Source organism: Ochotona princeps, chromosome 7 (genome assembly GCF_030435755.1).
Source record: "Ochotona princeps isolate mOchPri1 chromosome 7, mOchPri1.hap1, whole genome shotgun sequence".
Classification (NCBI taxonomy): Eukaryota; Metazoa; Chordata; class Mammalia; order Lagomorpha; family Ochotonidae; genus Ochotona; species Ochotona princeps.
Genome location: NC_080838.1, coordinates 70863418 through 70886698, shown reverse-complemented (window position 1 = coordinate 70886698; position 23281 = coordinate 70863418). Strand labels below are relative to the sequence as shown.

Below are 23281 nucleotides of genomic sequence, written 5' to 3'. Positions count from 1 at the left end.
CTCTCCCGTGTGAGTGTTTGAGCCAGCACCTGCTGCTCCCAGGAGCCATACAAACAGGAGTCTGGAATTAGGAGCACATGGGACTTAACCCCAAGTACTCCAATACAGATGGCATGTTTCCCAGCTGGCATCTTAACCACCAGGACAGAGCATTTTATTACGTTAAAAGTGTTTTCTGGGCCCGGCACAATAACCTAGTGGCTAAATGCTTACCTTGCATGCACCAGGATCCCATATGAATGCAATTTATATCCCGGCAGCTCCACTTCCCATCCAGCTCCCTGCTTGTGGCCTGGGAAAGCAGTCGAGGACGGCCGAAAGAGATCGTGCTGAGATCCTGCACCCTCAGGAAGAGTCAGAAGAAGCGGACATATCATGAGTTTATACTGTATTAAGAAAAAATATATGATTCTCTTTAAAATTTCTTCTACAGCTTGCAGTTGCAAACAACAGGATTATTACTTTACAAGAAGAAATGGAACGAGTCAAAGAGGAAAGCTCCTACATACTGGAATCCAATCGGAAGGTTAGCCTCCCTGGACCTACAGAACGTTCCGAGGGCGCATGTGGCTGTGTTATCTGTAGGAGCAGATACTCTGATGTTTCAGGCAGCGTTCCTAGGCTGTGCAGAACCGAGTGTACAGCAGAGGTTATGAGTGGGCTCTTTCCCTGCTGCACGATGGCTCCTACCTTCACGGCCACCTACATCTGTTTAGAAACTTGTTTCTTAATTGCTGTACTTGTTATATTTGAGTATAGCACTTTCTGTATACTGAGTATACACCTCATTTGCCTGATACCATTGGTAAAAAGTTTGCATTTTCAAGAGCACATTTTGTGTGTGTGTTTAATCAAGTTTTGCAAATCTTGTCTGCATTACACAATTCTAAGCCTTCTTACTTGGCGGACTGGATTAAGCAGATTTAGCCCTTTATGCTAACTGATGATCACCATTATCAACATGGGCAATTCTGTAATAAATTGTGAAAATGCTCTGTTGGGGAACCATGAGACTGATAGAGTGTCAGTGTCTTTCTGTTATAACCTAGGAATGCATATGTGTATTGTTATTAAAATTGTTCCTAAAGAGCAGTAAGGCTCTAAGCAGGGCCTGGAGCAGTTCTTTCTGTGAGTGCGTGATCTCACTGCGTGACTCCACGAAACACGTGTTACTGCTCAGCAGGTTTTTTTGGACAATCTTTACATAGTTAATTATGGCACAAAGGTTTAAGGGCTACATTGTTTTTTTCCTGAATCTGGGGTAAAGGGAGGTAAAGGGAGAAGCCCCACCCAGTCTCCCACCCATCCCAGGTCCCCAATGTGGGGCATGCTCCGAGGGCACTGCTCAAGTGGTTTTGATAGGTCAGCAGTTCTGAATTGCCAGCAGTTTTTTGATACTTACTGATTTTTAGCTGTGATATCCTTCGGCAGTTGAGGACACTGGATGGGAGTTTTCTGGAGAATTAATATGTCTCCATGTAAACTGTTGGTCCAACTCATATTTTGCAGTGAATACTGTGAATTTTTTGAGGCTAATGTTTCTACCACCTGGTTTGATTTTAAATAAAGTAGTAGGAAATCACCTACTAAGGTCTTTTCAAATTTGCCAGACCCCTTCAGTTACTCGGTTATGTTTCTGCATTGTTAAACCTGCATGGGTGGGGTGTCTTCCCTACTGAATAGCCATGCCAATGTTCTCTATACAGATTGTTTAAATCCTTAAATTTGTACTATGTGTTTCTTTAAGAGTCCTAAACAAGACAGAACTTCAGAAGGGCAAGCACTAAGTGAAGCCAGAAAGCATTTAAAGGAGGAGACACAATTACGACTGGTAAGCTCTGCTTAGACTGTGATGGTTCAGGGGCTGACACTGTCACACAGTGGGTTAAGCTCCTGACTGCGGTGCTGGCCTTCCATAGAGGTGCCAGTTCATGTCTCAGCTGCTCCATCTCTGATGCAGCTTCCTGCTAATGTGCCTGAAGACAGCAGAGCACGATGCAAGCACTTGGGCCCCTGACACCCACATGGGAGACCCCTACGGATTTCCAGGCTCCTAGCTTCGGACTGACTCAGCCCCAGCTGTTGCAGCCATTTGAGGGATGACCCAGCAGATGATAGTCTCTCTCTCTTCCCTCAACCTATTTGTAAATATCTGCCTATGGAAGTTTAAAAAAAAAATCTAAAAAGTTTTAAATTTTTGAAAAGAATTTTGATAGTTCAAGAACATATTATAAGGTTTTACAAGGGAATACCATGATCACACATGAGTATGCGCATCATATAAAATAAGGGGAAAAATAAAAAATAGTGTCCAAACAGAGGTCACCCTTGACAGTGCCAACATCCCATCTGGACGCTGGCTCAGGTGCTGGCTAATGTGCTTCCCACCCAGATCTCCGCTGGTGTGCCTGGGACAGCAGCACAGTGACCCAAGAACTCCGGTGTCTGTACCATGTGGGAAGACCGGATGAAGCTCCTGGCTCCTGGGGTGGACCTGATCCATCCCCAGCAGTCCCATTTACGTGGGGAGAGAACCAGTGGCTGGGAAAGCTCTCTCTGTCTCTGCCCCTGTGTCTGTGGCGCTGCCTTTCACTTAATTTTCAAAATAAGGATAATGATCCAAACCAAAGGAGGTTCCTTGTCAAGTGAACCTCAAGTTCAGTTAATTGTGTTGACTGTGCTATCCTGGGGACCCAGAGCACCTTCTGGCTTCCGTGGGCACGTGACTGTATCAATAACATCCACATTTAGAGAAGTTGTAACTGCCTCATTTCACGCTGACTGCTGTAGCACTGCGTGTGTGGTTTTAAGAGGACATGGCATCTGTGATCTTTATGCCTGATGAGGCGCGAATGAGTATGTGCATATTACGTGCGGTGTCTGGCCCAGCAACTTTACTTTCATACACTATTGAACACATGGTTACTGTAATTATCCTGTGATTCTAACCATTATTGTCTCTGTAGATGAACGATAGCTTCTAGATATTTTTGCTAAAATATTCAGACCTAAGAGTTTTCCTATAAGCTGTTATGAGTTGTACCTAATCATAGAAAGGAAGTAAGGCATTTATTTGCCCTTGGGGACAGGATGTCGAAAAAGAACTGGAGCTGCAGATCAGCATGAGGCAGGAGATGGAGCTGGCCATGAAAATGCTGGAGAAGGATGTGTGCGAGAAGCAGGACGCCCTGGTGTCCCTGCGTCAGCAACTGGACGACCTCAGGGCCCTCAAGCACGAACTTGCCTTCAAGCTACAGGTACGGGAGGCAGGGAGCAGGGCCTCCCCACCTCCAGCACACTAGCACACTCCAGGAATATCACATTTCAAATCAGCTGCCAGTAAACCACTGTAAGAACCAGACTGTCCAGGACCCATATACCACTCTGCAAAACCACAGCCACTTTTTACATGCGGTGGGCATGCATGTCTTTCCTGTCCTGTGAGATAGGCTGCTTATAACAGCCTAACGTATGAGATAAATGGGTTCACCTTTTAGTACCGTGCGAAGACCGTGTAAAACTACTCATTTTAAGTAAATTGATTTTTTTCTTTTTGTTTTTAATAATTGATAAGCATATGAACATTTTTATTTATTTACCTTGCATTCAGAAGGCATGTACAATTAAATCTTGGTATTAAATATGTGGGGGCCAACATTGTGGCACAGCAAGTTAAGTCACCAGCTGAGGTGCCAATGTGCATATGAGTACTGGCTCAGATCCCAACTGCTCCACTGTCAGTCCAGCTCCCTGCTGATGTGCCTGGGGAAACAGTAGAAGATGACCCAAGTGCTTGGGCCCCTGTTACTCACACGGGAGACCTGGGTGGCACACCAAGCTTTGGCCTGGCCCAGCACTGGCCATGGCAGCCATTTGGGGAGTGGACTGGTGACTGGAATCTAGATAGATAGATAGATAGATAGATAGATAGATAGATAGATAATTTATCTCAATCAAGCTGTTTTTCTATAACTCTGTAATGCTGTATTGTAAATAAACAACATAAAAAAGGTTTTTAAAAGGATTATATGTTACATAAATCATTTCTTACTCTTTTCCATAACAGAGTTCAGACTTAGGGGTAAAACAGAAAAGTGAACTAAATAGCCGCTTAGAAGAGAAGACTAATCAGATGGCAGCCACCATCAAGCAACTCGAGCAAAGGTAAAAGTGCCATTCTTTTCATAAAACACTTTGTGCAGTCAGTACTGGAAGTGAAGAAAATGTGTGTTGCACTTGGCAGCTAGAAGTATATGAACTTCTTCCCGTTAGCACCAGATACAATGGTAGAACAGAGCCAGTTAGAGTTCGTTTGTGTTTTCTGAGATGTCCCTGACAGCATTTTTAAGTGACAATAACCTTTCCTGGTTGCTCTGAGTGTGGGAGCTCTTCCTGCATTTCATGGTTGATGTAAGAGGACAGAGCCTCAGATAGAAGCAGATCCTGTGTGATTTTGTGATTCCACTGTGCATCAGTAAAGTCTTTGCGTGTTTTGATGCCAGGTGAGGTTGCAATACCGAGAGCCGTCTGCCATAGTTCTGTTCTGGATCTTTCCCTCTTCAGCTTCACCCCTTTGTTCTGCGCTCGCAGCCGCCTCCTCTTCCCACCCTCTCCTGCACACTCCTGTGGCTTGCCTAGCTCCTCCAGTGTAGCTCTCCATCTGGAGACCAGTGTTGAGTTTTTCCGACAGCAGTGTCTACAGTCCCATCTGCCTATCACACATCCTCTCCCCGTGCCACTCTCCTCCCTACCTTCCTAAGAGGACTTTTTGGTTCCTGGTGACTCAGAACCAAGAGAAATGGCTGATGGAGTGGGACATGGCACTCCCCATGGTGATTCAATGTTTGCACCTTGAACCTCACTCATTATCCTTGTATTTGATCAAAATAAAACTGCTGGCCCTTGGATGTGCTTGCCATTGTCCCTGTATTCTCTTCCTCCCTGCCACCCCTGTCCCCTTGTCCTTCAGTTACTTTTGTTGGATTCACACGCAGCTGCCACCCTCCCTCTCATGGCCCTTGCCCTCTAGAAATGATCATTCCTCTTGAAGCTTCCATGGCCTTACCTCGTTATCATCCACACCTCTTACAACACTTCTCACTGCCCGCTTTATCTTGTAGCTCTTATTAATCTGTGCCTTTTTTACTTACTTTTATTATCATTTTATGATATATTTCCTTAGGCCCTGGGATTTTCCTTACCCTGTCCCCAAATTCCCTCCCCCCTCACTGAGTTCCCCTATATTGTTATTATAGTATAGTTCTTCATAAACAGTCAAATGTCCATCACTGGGGGCAATGGCAGAGAGTCCAGCATCCTATTGTCAAGATATAGTAAACAGTTTCAGTGGGGTGTCCATCTTTGTCTGGAAGAAGAGATGCGTACTGCATTGTATTCTCACATCTGGATATGATAGTCTCCATTATAGAGTTACTATACATCCCCTTAAATGAAAAGCTACGATACAAAATCAACAACAGGAAGAGAAATAGAAATTTACAATGCCATGAAATGAAATAACATGCTATTGGCTATGATAGTCTCCATTACACACTTAGAGTACATGTGATCTGTGTCTGGCCTTCCAACGAGCCTGCAGACTTCTTCAGCTTAGTTGACTCACCTGGTATGTTCTCTCACTAGATCTCTCACAATGCCTTGAGTAAAGAAGACATCCATTCAGTGGATATATGAATGGATGATTTCTTTTATTCAGATTATTCTTAACCAGAGAGAGTTCTGAACAGCAATGCATGTTAACTCAAAAGTTAATTGCAAATTAGTAATTAAGCTTTACCAGCATGTGGCCAATAAATAGAAAGCTATCAGTTCACTTCTGAAAGTTTATATAAGTACTTTTTTTATATGCTGTTTCATGTTTGTGATTTAATAAATTCATTTTAATATTCTTAAATTGTGTTTGAAATGTACAGATTACTTTTCAGTGATTTTGATTTGGCATTTAAAGCAGATAGAACTGAAATAATGATTTACCTCTTTGAGTACTGAGCTGACTTACTCTTTTGCTATTTTTCTGTTTCCTACTTATCTGTTTTCTCATCCCTCTTTCACTCCATTTTCATTTTGGTTTTGCTTAGTGAAAAGGATTTGGTGAAACAGGCAAAGACCTTAAATAGTGCAGCAAATAAACTGATCCCAAAGCACCACTAGGAGTTTTGTGGTTGGTCACCTCACAAGTCTGTTGTCACAATTGTAACAGGAAGAAACTGGAAAGTTACTGTGTTTGAAACTCTGATCCTATTACAAAATGTTATCCAAAGTTGCTTTGAATTTGTTAGACTTTGAAGAAAATAGGTTGAATATATAGGTTGGATTTCTTTTTTATTTTCTCCCCAGAGTTAGAAAATTTGGTATAGCTTCCTAATTAAGTGCCACACAAAACTTTGAACAATTGTGAATTAACCAATAAATAAAACACCACTAAAGCAAAAGCCTAGGGAGTCGGAGCTCTATACTTAAATGAGGGATGCCTTTACAGCCCAGCCCTTGATGATGTCAGATTGGTGGTGCATTGTTCATGTGTGTGAGCGGGCCTGTGCTGCCACTGCTGTGTCGTGAGCCAGAGGTGACTACCCTGTGAACCTGACTTCTCTGACACCCTTCTATGTCTGTTAACGCCATGACCCCTTTTCAGTTTTGGTGTATAGATTTCATCCCCAAGCCCGAGGATAAATACTTAGGTATTTCACTACAGTCCTACTCTCAATAACCAAGATTGCTTGCAGGGTTTTTTTGGTTTTTGTTTTGCCTTAGTGACTTGGGCGGGGGGGAAGCATCCTTAGATTTCTTTGAAGTCTGTAGAGATAAAGTTAGGAATTAGGTAACAGACAATGTGGAAGCTTGGGAAAAACCCTCTAATTTGCCATCTTCTACCTATGCCTTTTTTTTTTTTTAATTTTGCAATCTGTTCTCTATTTAGATAATTCAGAGAGAAAATTTTTAATGAAAGAAACTCTCTCCTATAAAAAAATTTGAAAGTCTATACATTTTTGAGAACTATCGTGCTTTTCTTACTGGAATAAGAAGGACATGGTGTATACACAAGTAGGAGTTCCTGTGTTATATTTTACCTGCAAAAGTTTTTGTGCAAATGGAGATTTGCTAACAGATCTGGGAAATTAATAATTTAAATTTTGTTTGAAATTTCAAAATGGGAAGTAAATAAATGATAAACTCATTCTTTATTGGCATCGAGTAAACATTTCCACTATATAACCACAGCAATATTAGAAGACCTTCTTTTCTAAGCAATCATGTATCTAACCCTCTTCCGTGTTATATTGTAAATAACCCTATAAATGCGTTTTCTTTTTTTAATGGCTTGAATGGGGAGACAGGCTTTACATAAGCCTTCATTTCTTCAAAAGATCTTGGCATAATATTTTGGTTTCTTTTTTCTTCTGTTGCCTAATCTAGTAGGTTTTACCACATGGCAGTTACGTTGGTGGGGACAAAGGCAACCCCTTTGCTTCCAGTTTTTGGAATTCTTTACCTTCTTCTTGGAAAAATTAAAGTTAAGAGTAAGATTTCCTGTGTGCTTCCATGGGTTCTTGTACAGCCTTGAATCCTGATCACATCCAGATGAGCCTCCTGGCAGATGGTGTGCTCTGGAACTTTAGTTCTTACAATTTTGCACCTTTACATACACAGCTCCTACTTTGTTCCTACCTTCAGCAACTGTTTGCTAGGAGATGTGAAAGGAATGATCCAACTCCAAAATAAAACTACTTAAAAAGACTACATACAGCATGCTTCTAAATACTACTATGTAAACCCCCATTTTTTTTACCTGCTAAAACCCTGATTCTTCGTAGGTGCAAAGTTATAAAACTCTTAGGAGAAAATGTCCATGAGACTCTTCCTGAGAATACGGTCAGGAGTCTTCCTCAGGCCCGGTGCCGGGGTCATTGGTCACACAGCACAAGGCAGGAATGGAAAAGGAGAGACAGCCAAGCTCTTGGCTAAGGCTTTTCCTTGCACAGTAGCCAGATGGAGCCTGGAGAAGGGTTGATGTATAATGTCCTGTGAGCTAATAGTAAGTGTGGTTTAGGGAAAGGACCAGCAAAAATGTTGCAGTTCCACATACAAGGTAGCTGCCCATTTGCAAATTCCAGTTAATGTGTACAAAACAGAAGTATAAGGTATCAAACCTATTAGGACATAAGAGCAAGCAAGTGGATTTGACTTATTTCTGTGTATTTAAGGTTGGCTTTGGATATGGATTTTCTAAAACGTGGTATTTATCGTTTGTCATCTAATGGCTGTAAACTGTAGTACTAGAATAAAAAAAAAGTGCAAAATCAGCTTTTCCTCTGCCTGGTTCACCATCATCTTGTGTTTCTTTAGAATGTGTTCCTTCTCCATCTTTTCCCCGCATAACTTCTTCCCCTGTGTCCTGCGCTCCCCCCTCCTCTGTCTCTCCGTGCTGTCTCCCTGGGTTGTTTTATTTTGTGTTGTGAACTCGGTCTTCCTCCCCACCATGGTTTTGTTTTTTATCACAAGTTCATGTGGCTCACATCCAGATTGCGCCAGGCTGAGCGAGGCCGCCAGTCGGCAGAGTTGGACAACCGGCTCTTCAAACAGGACTTCGGAGACAAGATCAACACTCTGCAGCTGCAAGTGGAGGCGCTCACCAGGCAGCGGTGAAGAGGGGGCAGCTCGAGCTGGCAGGGGGATCCCAGGCAGCTGCAGGCCAGACGGGAGAAGGGTGGGGGGGACCTCAGCTCTGGCTCTGCAGTGTGCTTCTGTAGCAGCTGGGACTCAGAAAGCTGCTCACACATCAGATTCCCCAAATCTGTCAGCCTGCTTTTTGGAGCCCCTGGTCCAGAACAGTAACAGATAGTCAAGATAATCCTCAGTGTGATCATTAGAGTTTTCTGAGCTCTGTGTGCCAGGTACTTTACAGATAGCTCGCATGAACTCCCTCATATCTTCACCCTTTAAGTAGGCAACAATATTACCCCTGCTTTCAGGTGAAATAAAAGCTAGGAGAGGAGTCAAGAGCGTCCCATTCACACAGATAGTAAGTGGCAACAGGATCATTTGGAAACCAGTCTGAGTCCCAGCCCTTAAGCACTCTGTGTACCCTCTCCCAGATGACACTCAACTTCTGTGCGGAAGCCACTGAATTTGAACACGGAGTGCATGGCTGAGTGTAAGGCACTGAACCCCGGGAACACTGTGGTGATGAGAGTGTGAGCAGGACTTGAGGAGACAGCTATAATTAAGAGGCCATTGCAGTGACAACAGAAGGAACTATGTTCAGACTTTCACCTGTCTTCTGATGTTAGCACATGTAGCATTAATAACTGTCATTTCGTTGACCACAGCTCTTCACTTAGAGTTCGTGCAACATCCTGGTACTCAGAGTGACTGGGAGATCCCTAAAGACCGTTGTTCATCATCAAAGGAAGATTGCAATTTAGTCCTGTATCTTAGAGTCACTGACTTTATATTTTCTGTTATCTTAAAGCGGGCTTGGTCACTTTTGATGAAGTATAAAATTTGAACGACTGAACTTTGGGTACAGAGTTTGGCATCCTTTAGAGAATGTGAATGTAGAAATCCAAGTTTTCATCCCTTTCCTCTCCTACCCACCCAGGAACCAGCTCGAGTCAGAACTAAAACAGGAAAGAGAAAGACGGCTACAGAGCAGCAGGAACATCCTGGGAGGGACTTCCCAGAAACTGGACCCCAAAATGGTAATTAGGACTCGTCAATCCCTTGTCTGCTTCCTGAAGTGCATGTTAATGTTGAACTGGGCCTGCCAGTTCTCATTCATTGCTCATATCCTGGATTAAGTTTGGCCTGTAGGTTACACACAGCAAACTGAGAGATAAAGTGAGTAGAAGAAAGCTGGATTCTGGATTTATCTAGAACACTGTCCTGTCTGACTTCACTTGAAAATGAAATTTTTTTTTTTAAAGATTTATTTATTTTATTGGAAAGGCAGATGTACCGAGAGGAAGATCTTCCATCCGATGATTCACTCCCCAAGTGACTGCAATGGCCGGTGCCAAGCCGAGCCAAGCCAAAGCCAGGAGCCAGGAACTTCCTTCCAGGTCTCCCACATGGGTGCAGGGTCCCAAGGCTTTGGGCAGTCCTCAACTGCTTTCCCAGGTCACAAGCAGGGAGCTGGATGGGAAGTGGAGCTGCCGGGATTAGAACCGGCACCCATATGGGATCCTGGTGCGTTCAAGGCGAGGACTTTAGCTACTACGCTATCATGCCAGGCCTAGAAATGGAATTTTAAGTCATAATTTTCAGTGACTCTCTTTTTCCTTTCAATTTTTATTTTTCTTTTTTGTTTTTTTAAAGATTTATTCATTTTATTACAGCCAGATATACACAGAGGAGGAGAGACAGAGAGGAAGATCTTCCGTCCGATGATTCTCTCCCCAAGTAAGCCGCAATGGGCCGACGCGCGCCAATCTGAAGCCAGGAACCTGGAACATCTTCCGGGTCTCCCACGCGGGTGCAGTGTCCCAATGCATTGGGCCGTCCTCAGCTGCTTTCCCAGGCCACAAGCAGGGAGCTGGATGGGAAGTGGAGCTGCCGGGACCAGAACCGGCGCCCATATGGGATCCCGGGGCTTTCAAGGCGAGGACTTTAGCCGCTAGGCTACCATGCCGGGCCCTCCTTTCAATTTTAAAACTAAAATTGTAGGGCTATCTTAACAAAAATATATCTGGAAATCTGCTGGCTGATAGTTTTAATAATATGAGTTGGATAATTTTAATAATATGAGTTTCTTAAATGTGGATTTGTCTCTGTGTGTGCTATCCTCAGTTATTGGCGTCTCAGTTGAGTATGGTCAGAATCTTCTCTTGGAGATAGTTAGAAACCAGCCCTAGGGATAGAAAAGCAATTAATGCCTAGTGGTTTATAATGCGCAAGTGGACATTTCTGCGACATAGCTTTGGCAGGTGAGGGTCTCCAGCGCCTCTAGTGGTGTGGACTAAAATAGCATCACTAGGACCAGCTTCTAATGAAACCGGAAAAACTTGACCTATTTTTGCCATTAAACACAAACGGCAGTGACAAAATTGCCTCCTGTGTATACATATTATATCAAACAAGGCAAAACAAAAAAAATTTTTTGAGATTTATTTTTATTTCCAAGATAGAGTTATAGAAGGAGAAGGAGAGACAGGCAGAGAGCTTCTGTCCTCTTGTTCACTCCCCAAATGGCTGCAGTGACCAGAGCTGGGCTAGTCCAAAGCCAGGAGCTTCTTCCAGGTTACATGGGTGCAAGGGCCCAAGGACCTGCCCAGGCCATAAGGAGGGAGCTGGAACACATGGAGAATCCAGGACACAAACCTGCATCCACATGGAATGCTGGCCCCGCAGACGAAGGCCTAGGCTACTATACTGTGGTACTGGCCCCAAAATAGGACAAAGTACAAGCTTTTTACTTAAGAGTTTGTATAGTGAGCTACTGATTTTTGAACTGGAAACTGCAAAAGAATGGAAAGTGGAAATTTATTATGCAGTATTCACTACTAACAAAACGTACAGAGAACCACTCTAGCATTCCCTCTATAATTTTTGTATAGCAAGCATAAAGTCTAAGTGGCGCATGGGTTGATTGATTTTAAAACATCTCATTTCCTACTCTTCTTTCCATGATAGTTCGGTCTATCTCCAGTTGCCTAGCAGTGCACTTCCCAGGAAGGTAAAATACATTGACCTCCCTCCTGGAATCTTTCCACATTTGGAAGCAGATAGCAGACAGGAGAGTGTACGGAAACAATCTGTCCTGAGCCCAGCACGCAGTGTGCTACGCTGCCTCCCTCAGCACTGACATCCCATGTGAGCCTGGGTTCAACTCGTGGCTGCTCTGCTTCCAATCCAGCTCCCTGGTGTTGCACCCAGGAAGGCACCAGAGGATGACCGAAGAGCTGGGCTCCTGCCACCCACGGGAGCAATCCAGATGCAATTCTTTACTGCTGGCTTCTGCCTGACCCAGCCCTGGGTGTTGCAGCCATCTGGGGAGGGAACCTCTGTCTGTGTAACTCTTTCTAATAAGTAAGTAAATATTTTTTAAACAGTCATAATAATTTCTTGCCAAAAAGTAATCCAGACAGGACTTCAGAGCATTGGGAAAAAGGTAGTTTGGAACTTGTGAGTAGCTTCCTTGAGCTGCGTGGGTTGTGGGAGCTGCACTGGTGCTGAGGCTCCCGCTTGTCCAGAGGGTCCCACAGGCTCCCGGGGGCAGCCTGACTTGGCTTTAGCAGCTTCTCGGGGCTGAGTCAGACAGAGGAGAGTCCCATTTCCCCTGAGAGCTGCAGTCTTGAGGACACATTCTGGATTTTATTTGAATCTCTGGAATTAAAGAAAATATCATTTGTTGCAAACTATTCAGATAGTTAGAAAACTACTTTGAGCAGAGAAGAAAATGCATTTGAAAATCAGATCCCTCTCCCAGTTGAAAAGCTCCATAGCCTTACGAAACATCAGCATTGTAGCGGGAGAAAAATTATGGTATCACTTAGTATTTGAATAACTAATAAATTGAACCTTATTTTGTTTGTTTTTCTTTTTCGCCAGGATGGAAAGCACAGAAGCCAAGAGGAAAATGTTGAACTAAAAAAGCCCGTGGAAGAAAGCCGCAGGTATTTGTTAATTCAGTACTTACTAAGATATATAAAGTTATTTGAGGGAAGCAGGAATGAGGGTGCTTTCGATGTATGCTGGCGTTGACAAAGGCCAGGGACTGACTTGTACTAGTCATTGGACAGAAAGGCATTTTGAAGAGTAAGTGAATAAATGGTCAATGAGCATGTGCTATTGAATCAGACACATTAGGCCACTTCAGAAGAAAGCAGAATAACCAGGTACCCTCTGAACTTCACCTGATTAATCCCCAGACATAAATGACCACTTAGAAAGACATTCCTCATTTTTTCTGAATGAGTTGTCCCAGAAGGAAGGAGGCCAGGTCCTGGTCTTTCTTGGGTTCTGCAGTGCCTGTACATGGGGCTTGTGTGTTAGATTCCCAGGGGAAAAAAAAATCTTACCCTTTCAGGGGTGAGTTGTTTTGTTTCTACCAGGGGTCATGTGGATGTCTGTCATACCATCTGCAGGCCATACAAAACGATCAGCTTCGAAATAAGTATGTTACACATTCATGGAGTTTTGAGTCCCACCTGTGGTTGCCTTGGCAGGGCCAGACCAAGTGATGTCAGGGACTTACATGACCCGTGGCTCATCCCCACCCTTGTAAGGAGATCAAACAGCTTAACGTGATTCCTGTTTTGTAACTCTTCATCTAATTGGCTTACTAAAAAGAACGTAAGATTGTCTCAAGGAAGCTGTTTTTTCAGTTTATTTTAAAGGTTAGAAATAAATTGTACTGTTATGCCAGTGCACTAAAAAATGAAGGGTATCTGTGGTGGCTGTTGGCACAGTGGGTCACCTGCATCTGTGCCCGTGCAGCTTCCTGCTGGTGTGTTCTGGGGTGCCACAGATGATGGCGTAGTGCTTGGGCCTCTGTCGCCCACGTAAGAGACCTGAATGGCCTTGCATGTTCCTGGCTTCCATGCTCAGCGCTGGTTGGTTGGGGCGTTTGGGAGGTGGACCAGCACGTGGAAGGTGTCTCTTGGCTCTGTGTTTCACTTTGCCTTTTAAGTAGATGAAAATAAATGAGAAAACCTTTTTTTTTTTTAAAGATTTATTCATTTTATTACAGCCAGATATACACAGAGGAGGAGAGACAGAGAGGAAGATCTTCCGTCCGATGATTCACTCCCCAAGTGAGCCGCAATGGGCCGATGTGCGCCGATCCGATGCCGGGAACCTGGAACCTCTTCCTGGTCTCCCACGCGGGTGCAGGGTCCCAATGCATTGGGCCGTCCTCAACTGCTTTCCCAGGTCACAAGCAGGGAGCTGGATGGGAAGTGGAGCTGCCGGGATTAGAACCGGTACCCATATGGGATCCCGGGGCATTCAAGGCGAGGACTTTAGCCGCTAGGCCACGCTGCCGGGCCCGAGAAAACCTTTTAAAATGAAAGTTATTCAACTAATTGATATTCTAGAAAAGGCAAAAAGCCAGTGGAAAGTTAAAAAAAAAAATCTGTGGTCAGCAGAGGTTAGGGAGAAGGATGGATTGGCAGAACACAGAGGGTTTTGGGGGCAGTGGAGTTGTCCAGTGCCAGACTGTAGCAGCAGCAGAGCAGTGTCACCTAGACATTTGTCCAGACCCACTCAAGGGCAGGAGTGACTCCTGATGTGAACAGTGGCCTCCTGGTGGCGAGGCTGTGTCCATGTAGTCTCAGCGAAGACAGCATCCTGTGCCGGCTATGGGAGAGGCCAGAGGCACAGGGGAAGTCTCTCTGCTTTCTGCCCAGCGTAGCTGTGAAGCTAAAACTGCTGTTAAACTTTGTCTGTATTCCAAAGGAGGAGGAAGAGTTCAGCGATGAGGGAAAGATGTGAGAAAACTATACGCTGACCCTTTGGGCCACTCTCTCTCCATCCAGGCCTTGATGCCTTGCGAGTGGGATAGGGACAGCCTTTGGCCTGGTGGCTAAGGTGCTGTGTGCCAGATGAGAGTGCTGGGTGCAGTGTCCAGCTCTGGGTCCTGACTCCAACTTCCGGCCAGTGCAGAGCCTGGGAGGCAGCAGCTCATGACTCAGGTAGCCGGATTCCTGCCACCTCTGAGGGGCACTTGAGTCGTCTTCTCAGCTCCTGGTATTCCCTCCCTGACAACTCCAGCCATTGCAGGCATTGCGTCTGGGGGAGTGAACCAGGATTGAAGTTTTTTTCTGTGTGTGAGTGTGTGTCTGTGTGTTTGTGTGTGTGTGCGCACGTGCTTTCCTGACTCTCAAGAAATGAGTGGAAAGTTAAAGAGATACCATGTCATCTGTAGCAAAAAGGAGCTGCCAGCAGGAGAAATGACAAAGCCCAGCCCCTAGAGCTGGGTCATGCCAGTGCTTTGCCTAAAGGCTTCCTGGCAGCCAAGGCCAGACCGAGTCCAGGGTCTTTAACTTTCCCCCAGAAAGTGTGGTTTAATCCAGCACAAATGCTAAAACTACTGCCTATCAGAGATTGGCATGGTCCCAGGAAAGGGAAAGGCTGTCAGATTAATGAGGGTTTCCAGTGTCTTTTAGGGTCAGCCCTAGTGCCACGTTAAAGTCCAGCCTACCTCAGCAGTCAGCAAAGCCTCTCTTATGTGAGGTTCTCATTGTGCCCTGAAGCTTAGCAAGCAGATTGCACATCGTTTTCTGCTTACTGAGAATGATTCCTACTTCACTGGGGAGAAAACTGGGGAGCAGAGAGAGGTGAGGTGGCATAGCTAAGTTAGCCCCACTTATGTGCTCTGTTTTGAAGCCTCTGTCCCTGAATTCCTTGGTAACAGTGTCCAGGACCCAGCCCCACCAAGACAGCCATTTGGGAAATTTTGTTTGAACCTTATTACTAGATACTAGTAATCTTAGATATTAAGATACTAGATACTAGTAGTATCTAGTAATAAGGTTCAAACAAAATTTCCCAAATCTTAAGACATTACAAGTAATAGGGTATTCCCAGCCACAGTTACGTAAAAGAACTGCTGTGTCACTTGTTTGTAAATTGTCATGGCTTACCTGCTTGTATTCCCCTTTCTAGGCTGCAGCCGCACCCTCCAAGAGAACAGGTAACTGAGTGTCATTGTGAAGTTCATTGTCTCATGCCTCGCCCGGTCACAGGACAGCCGCGGAGGGGAGAGTGGGCAGGAGACGAAGGAGGACTCTGCCGGGCACCGTCCTAATGGCGGGCCCAGCAATGGGCTGCCCCAAGTTGTTGCAAAAAACAGCTCGGCTTTCAGCCACTTTCTGAGGGCAGAGCAGTTCTCAACGTGAAATGACCTCTTGAGACCAAGAGAGCTCAATTTACTTCCCTGCCCTTCAGCGTTTGCTAACATAAAATGGGAAGAAACAACCCTTTTTGCTCACAGAAAAATAAACGCAAAATTCGGAGAATAGTTTGAATGCAACAGTATGTGACAGTCCCTGAGAAGGACATTACATGCTACTCTGACTCCTGTCACCTATTGGGATATAAAATGATACCATCTTTCCATTCTTGGTGGCAGAGTGAGATAAAGGGAATAAAGCCATTGCTTTACATAACAAATTAGATACAGACATACCACCTTATTAACACAACTCTAAGAATCCTGTAATTTTTCTGGCTGTTATAATTTTGATAGTAAAAATGTAAGGTTTTATTCCCGTGAAGGACATTGACGCACACAGGACTGCCGTTTCTAGGTAGTGTATAGTATGAGTGGATTAATTTTGTGGCCCCCCCCCCACCAGTGCATGTTGTAAAGCTGTGATGTTTGTGACCTGCGGGACGCTAACTGGCTCCCTGTGGTTTAGGATCAGCAGCTGCTCTCCGAAAAGCCTGGGCTGTGTCAGCTGTGCCAGGCGGATGGCGGCCTCACACAGGTAACTGCTGGGCACAGACGGGCTCCTTCCTGGGCACTCTGCTGCCTCTGCTGTCCCTTGCCAGAGGGCACCAGAGACAGCGCCAGGTGTGGTGCAGAGGGAGCTGGCGCTTGTGTTAAGATTAGTATGAAAAACCATAGACATAATTTGAAACAAATAAGTAAGTATAAATTTACAAATCAGTAAGACATTTGTGGCATGCCTACTATGTAGGCTACGCTTAGGAAAAGGATAGAAGTGAAAAATAGATCATATGCCTGTCTCGTAGACATTGTGTCCTGTATGCCTGTCATTTCTACTTAGGATTTATTTGAAAGGCTGTTACAGAGAAATCTTGCCTGCACTGGATTAGTCCAAAGCCAGAGCCAGGAGCTTCTTCCGGGCATCCCGCATGGGCGGCAGGGCCCAGGGACTCGACTGCCGATGCTGCTCTCCCAGCGCACTTGCAGGGAGCTAGACTGGCGGGACAGTGAGGTCTCAAACAAGCACCTGTATGGGATACCAGGATCAGGCAGCAACTTCACCCACTGTGTCACAGCTCCAGCCCTCGGTGCGTATATGAAAGATGAAGAGCCTTAGGCTCCGAGATGTTAAGCACATTTCCCAAAGCCACTCACATCTTTAAGCGATGGAGTCTGGTTTCCATCCTAATTTTTCTCCCTCCAGGAATCCTTTCTTTCCAGAACAGGGGAAATGAACTCTCCACAGTTAGGCCGTTGTTTGCTGCAGGGCTGAGTAGGGCTTGCCGCAGGAGCACCTTCCCAGGTTGTCTCCCTAGGGTGGGCAGAGTGAGGGAAGTGTCAAGAAAGAATGCATGTCCCACTGTGTCCTGCTGGAGCTATGTCTTAATGCAGTCTCCCACAGCATCTAATCTGGGGCACACTTCATAGCAGACACTCGAAGTGTGACAGACAAGTGAACTTGGGAAACAGGTGCTTGAGAGACACAAGGAACATGTGCAGGTTCAGGATTATAGCACGCACGCTACCATTTGTGATCCTGCTGCATGTTAATGAGCAGAACTGTAAGGGACGCCTTCTTAGGTTCGCACAAGCGAAAGACAGATGGACTGCCTTTATGGAACTGGAAGATGCAGCTGGAGAAATACGTTCCAAAATAGAAGCAACTGCTAATCAAATTGTGGTTTTTCCAAGCCATGTAAAGTAGCTTTAGTATGTGAGAGGGAGTTCTTCTCAGGCCCTCAAGTCAGTGACCCATGGGGCTTTTGAGGATGAGGTATTGTTTGGGGCGAACATAACATTTTACAAGAGAAATGGTTCACAGCAGTTTTAGAAGATTTATAGAACATAGTTTAAAGGGAGAGCATGTATCTGCTCACTGGCTGACTTCCCAGAGGGCTGTAGGGCCAGATAGGCCCCGCTGAAGGCAGGAGCTCCATCCAGGACTCAAACTGCGGCAGGCCTCCAAGCACAAGGGCCATCTGCTGCTTTTCAAGACACATTAGCAGGGAGCTGGACTGGATGCAAAGGATCTAGGTCTCCAACCAGCACTCCTCCATGAGATGCCAGCTTCACATGTGGCAGCTTACCCTACTGCACCACAGGGCCCGGCCCTCTTCCATGCATCCCATTTAGACATACAACCACAGGGCTCTGTCGGCACAGAACCTAGTGACACACGGACTTTCTCTTGAAGCCATGCTCCTGCTGCACTGATGTCCCCAAGGCTGTGCCAACAGAGCATCCTAGGAAAGACTGATAAGTCATCAGTGTTTTAGGAATTACACTTTCAGTCCATAGTCAACAAAAGTTTACATCCTAGCCTGCCCACCCAATGTATTGTGATGTCTCTGCCATATTTGGAGCATGGATTCAATGCTTGCAAACTAATTCTATAGATAGTCTATCTGTACCTTTTGAGTCCTAGCTGCTGCACTTCTGATCCAGCTCCCTGTTAATGCATCTGGAAAAGGAGCCGATGGCCCAGGGGCTCAGGTCCTTGCACTCACATGGGAGACCCAGATAGAGGCCATTTGGGGAGTGAGCCAGAAGATGGAAGATATCTCTCCCTGCCTCCTCCTAACTCTACCTTTAATTTGTGGTACAATGGGTTAAGCCACTATCTGCAATACTGACACCCAAATGGGCCCTAATTGGAGTGCCATCTTCTCTGCTTCCAGTCCAGCTCCCTGCTAATGTGCAAGAGAGCCAAGTTGCTTGGGTGCATAAGCCCATGTGGGAGATCTGGAAGAAGCTCCAAGATGATTCAGGCTTCAGACTGGCGCAGCCTGTCATTGCGGCCATTCAGGGACTAAACCAGTAGATGGAAATCTCTACTCTATCTTGTTCCCCTCCCCCAACTCTGCCTTTCAAATAAATAAAATATTAAAAAAAAAAGTAGTCCATCAGACAGTGCATAGAGGAAGCCAAAGTAGGAAATACATTCCGAAGGTGAGTAACTGGTGAAGCATGTGTTCTTTTGAATTCACTGGCACTGTTCCTTGTCTCCATTTAGAGCTAAGAACTAGACTGAGCCTTGCAGGTGAAGTCCGGGTCGGGTCCAGCCCTGAGGGCTGCGTGGGCGCTGCGCCTCTGCCACAGCTGGCCTTAACAGCCCACACATCCTGCCTTGCTCCTGTAGCTTTCCCCAGCTAACCTCCTCCTCCTCTTCCAGAACGTGTGCAAGAACTGCAGGGGGACTTTCTGCCATGCCTGTTCAAGTAAGGAACTGCCTCTCCCCTCGAGTATCAAGCCTGAGCGAGTTTGCAATTCCTGTCACAAGCTGCTGCTGAAGCAATATTCCACCAGCCCATCTTAAAACTGGAAGCCATGTCCTGGACCAAAACATCCATGCAGGGCCACTCTGCCTAGGCTAGGTGTCAGGCTCTCCGGCAGCTTAGTCCATAGGATCAACCAGAGCTGATATCATGATGGAAAGAACCCAGATCCAGGAGAGAAGACAGCAGCCGCTGGAGGTGCTCGAGATGTCCCCCACAGCTGGATAAATAAACGTGACTCAGTTGATCCTTTCTCTTCTAAATCTTAACGACCCCACTTTGAAGGGTTTATTTGATAGCACATTTGGGGAGGGCTATTTATTTTATTTTTTGAATAGTGATAATAGTAAGGGGGTGGGGGGAATAACAGAGAAAGTCCAAGAAGATCATGATAAAAGGAAGATTATCATCTCCCTCTATTATACTTGCAGACCAAGGAGGGCAGGCAAATGTCGGTTAACCTCTAGATGACAGACGTCACCTACTGTCCCAGGTGCTGCTAGATGAAAGCCTCGTTTTCCTCTTCACCCCCACTAACTACCTCTTTAAAATACCTATCAAACTGTGAAATCAATCTCAGGGAAAAAAAAGTAATATAAATTCTGAATGTAATAAAAGCAATATATTAGGATTTGAGGACCACCATTTCCTGGTCTTGAGCTACAAGTTTTTTCTTCGTCAGAACAACAACATCCATCGTTGTTCCACATGTTGAATGCACAGTCCGTGTGCTCCTCAGAATCGTACACCACAAACAAGTGGGCTTGCTCCCCGCCCCCTCCTCCCGAGTCCCCACGGACACTATAGGGAGTTCTACAGTTAGGGTTTCCCCTCACACATGTGAAGTACTGCTTACAGAGAAAAGCTAAATCATTGCAAAGTAAAACGAGCCAAGTTGGTGGACTGCTGACAACACTGAGCACAACAGTAGATTGCTTTTTAAACAAGGAATTCCTTATGCTCTTCGGGGACACAGGATGATTCTCCAACATCTCTAAGACCCGTTAGGGGGGAGAGGGAGCACGTTCGGCGAGCAAAGTGGGACATCCTGTTGGGTTATGTTACACCTGCCGGATCGCTGATGCTCATTAGGACCTGAGAAGAAATGAATCTGTGAGGGTTTAGATTGCTGGGGTGGAAACATCCTGGCACCATGTTACTTGACAAATTCTGTCCCAGGTTACAGCCTGGGAAAGGATTTTATTCTTCCAGAAGCTTTGCTTGTTACTTGGTAAAGCTGCAGGTTAAGAATACTAGGGAAAATAAAACGTAGTAATTCTCTGGTTTGTTGTCTTGTATCATTTGTTTCTGTTTGAGAGACAGAGTGAACTCAATAAACAGATCTTTTCCCACAGAGGCCCACAGCATCAAAACTGAAGACACAAGCCAGGAACTTCATCTGGGACCCGGGTGAGTATCAGGGAGCTGTCATCTGCTACTTCCCGGAGTGCGCAGTTGCAGGAAACTGGATCAGGAGCAGAGGAGGGCCTTGCCCCAACTAAACGGGATGCAAGCCTCTCAAGCAGCAGCTGAACCTTCTGCACAATGCCTGCCAATCCATCCTTTTCCTCTCCAGTAATTTCGTGTCGGCTTTCATTCTTATTTGACCACCTACATGATGCAATATATATGTGTGTATATATATACAGAAATGGGAAAAATGGGGAGTATATACTTTTTTAAAAGCTGTAGTTTTGGGCCGGGCGGCGTGGCCTAGCGGCTAAAGTCCTCTCCTTGAACGCACCCGGATCCCATATGGTCGCCGGTTCTAATCCCGGCAGCCCCACTTCCCATCCAGCTCCCTGCTTGTTACCTGGGAAAGCAGTCGAGGATGGCCTGAGGCATTGGGACCCTGCACCCGCATGGGAGACCTGGAAGAGGTTCCTGGTTCCCGGCTTCGGATCGGCGCAGCACTGGCCGTTGCAGCTCACTTGGGGAATGAAACATCGTATGGAAGATCTTCCTCTCTGTCTCTCCTCCTCTCTGTATATCTGACTTTGTAAGAAAAATAAATAAATCTTAAAAAAAAAACCAAAAAAGAAAAAGGCAGTGGATGATGATCCACTTAAAAAAAAGCTGTAGTTTTGAGTAAAATGAAATATAATATGAATTATAAGGATTCGTCACTGGAGATTTTTTTAAGATTTTTTTTTATTGGAAAGGCAGATAAGATTTACATAGAGAAGGAAAGACAGAAATAGATCTTCCGTTCACTGATTCACTCCCCAAATGGCCACAATGGCCAGAGGTGAGCCATTCCAGAGCCAAGAGCCAGAAACTTCTAGGTCTCCCATGTGGGTGCAAGGCTTTGAGCCATCCTCAGCTGCTTTCCCAGGCCACAAGCAGGGAGCTGGATGGGAGTGGAACAGCCGCGACATGAATCGGCCCCTTCACTTAAGATGTTACTTGGAATTGCACATAGCTATTTCTACAGCTTTCACCATGTTTATAAACAAAAACAGTATCTGTTGGTGTAACCTTTCTCAAAACTAAAGTCCTAAGTCATGAATCGCTTGACTTAATATTATATATACATGATTTTCTAACATTCACCATAGCATCAACAAGAATGAAATACTAGGGCAAACATTATGGCATAGCAGATAAAGCTACCACCCATGATGCTAGCATTCCACTTGGGCACTGGTTGGCATTTTGGCTGTTCTATTTCCCATTTAGCTTCCTACTAGAGGAAAACCCGAAACACTTGGGCCCCTACACCCTTGTGGGAGGCCCGAAAGTTCCTGGCTTCTGGTTTCTGTCTATCCTAGTCCCAGTCCTTGCGGACACTGGGAAGTGATTTATTGGAAAGATCTTTCTGCATTTCCCCCTTTAATAAAGCTGCCTTTTAAATAATTTTTTAAAGGGGAAGGGGCAGTGCAATTGCCTAGTGGCTAAAAGTCCTCACCTTGCATGCACTAGGATTCCATATTGGCATCAGTTCACATCCTGGCTGCTGTATTCCCCCCTTCCAGCTCCCTGCTGTGGCCTGGGAAAGCAGTAGAGGACAGCACAAAGCCTTGGGACCCTGCATCTGTGTAGGAAACCCAGGAGAGGCTCCTGCCTCCTGGCTTCAGATCAGCTCAGCTCCACTAGGCATTGTGACCACTTGGGGAATGGAGCAGCAGATGGAATCTTATTTCTGGTTCTCCTTCTCTCTGTAAATCTGACTTTCCAATAAAAAACAAATACATCTTTTAAAAATTAAAAAGGCATATACATAACTAAAGAGGCAAAAGTTCACTAAGAACTGTTAAATACTGCTCGTGAAATTAAGAGCAATTTCCATGGACTGGAAGACTTCATGTTTGTGAGGATGTCAGTATTACCCAGAGCAACCAACCAAGTGAATGCAGTTCGTTCTTACCACCATTTTCCCTAATTTTTATATAAAGGGACCTCAAGGGATGCCTCCCTACTCCAAATAGTCAACCTTGGAAAACATAAAACTGGAGGCATCCTGTTTCCAATCGCAGATCTTACCACAAGACTGTGATTGCCAAAATTGGCCTAAAGACAAACAAACTGGTGTGAGCCTAGAAATAAATCCTCCCATATATTGCTAAATGGCCTTTTATTTGTTTTTGATAAAAACTCAAGATCATTCAGGAGATAAAGAACAAATTGTGTTGAGAAAATTGGATATATGCAAGAAATTATACCCTTTCCTCTGTGTTCAAGATGGCCCAAGACCTTCACCACTACAGGAGGATCTATAAAACCCAGAATAAAACTAAATCATGTTGCATATGTCAGATTTCTTAGATTCCAACAAAAGCCTCACCATCAAAAAAAGAAAACAAAACTGCTGAACTTCAGCAAAATTTAACTTTACCAGAGGATGTCAATAGCAGTGTCCAACAGCAGCCCAAAATATGGAAATCAAATATTTGATAAAAGATTGATACCAAGAATGTATAAAGATGCCCCGTACACAACAAAAAGCCAGCTGTTAAGTTGGGTAAAGTGCTTGGCCATTCATGTCTCCCAAGACAAATATCCAGTAAAGCACAATTTAATATCGCTAGTCATCGAGGAAGTGCAAACCAAAACTACCATGATATCATTTGATCACTGTGACTACTACCCCAAA

General features: G+C 45.0%; 2 protein-coding genes across 7 annotated transcripts in view; both read left to right on the top strand.

Moving 5' to 3' along the window:
• RUFY3 (RUN and FYVE domain containing 3) overlaps positions 1-19435 on the top strand; it is a 75984-nt gene extending 56549 nt beyond the window's left edge. For 2 of the 6 annotated variants that reach the window (XM_058667232.1, XM_004596197.4), the window contains exons 9-18: positions 434-526; positions 1748-1831; positions 3090-3257; positions 4067-4164; positions 8544-8663; positions 9623-9722; positions 12571-12635; positions 15628-15655; positions 16383-16451; positions 19086-19435. In XM_058667232.1, the coding sequence (XP_058523215.1) occupies positions 434-526; positions 1748-1831; positions 3090-3257; positions 4067-4164; positions 8544-8663; positions 9623-9722; positions 12571-12635; positions 15628-15655; positions 16383-16451; positions 19086-19229 (969 nt within the window). In that variant the 3' untranslated portion in view covers positions 19230-19435. Of the gene's footprint in view, positions 1-433; positions 527-1747; positions 1832-3089; positions 3258-4066; positions 4165-6098; positions 6625-8523; positions 8664-9622; positions 9723-12570; positions 12636-15627; positions 15785-16382; positions 16452-19085 lie in introns of those variants that run through there. The other 4 variants (XM_058667229.1, XM_058667230.1, XM_004596199.4 and 1 more) reach the window with 4 other exon arrangements.
• Positions 1-23281, top strand: part of UTP3 (UTP3 small subunit processome component) — a 143247-nt gene that overhangs the window by 73221 nt on the left and 46745 nt on the right. The gene's annotated exons all lie outside the window — the stretch shown is intronic.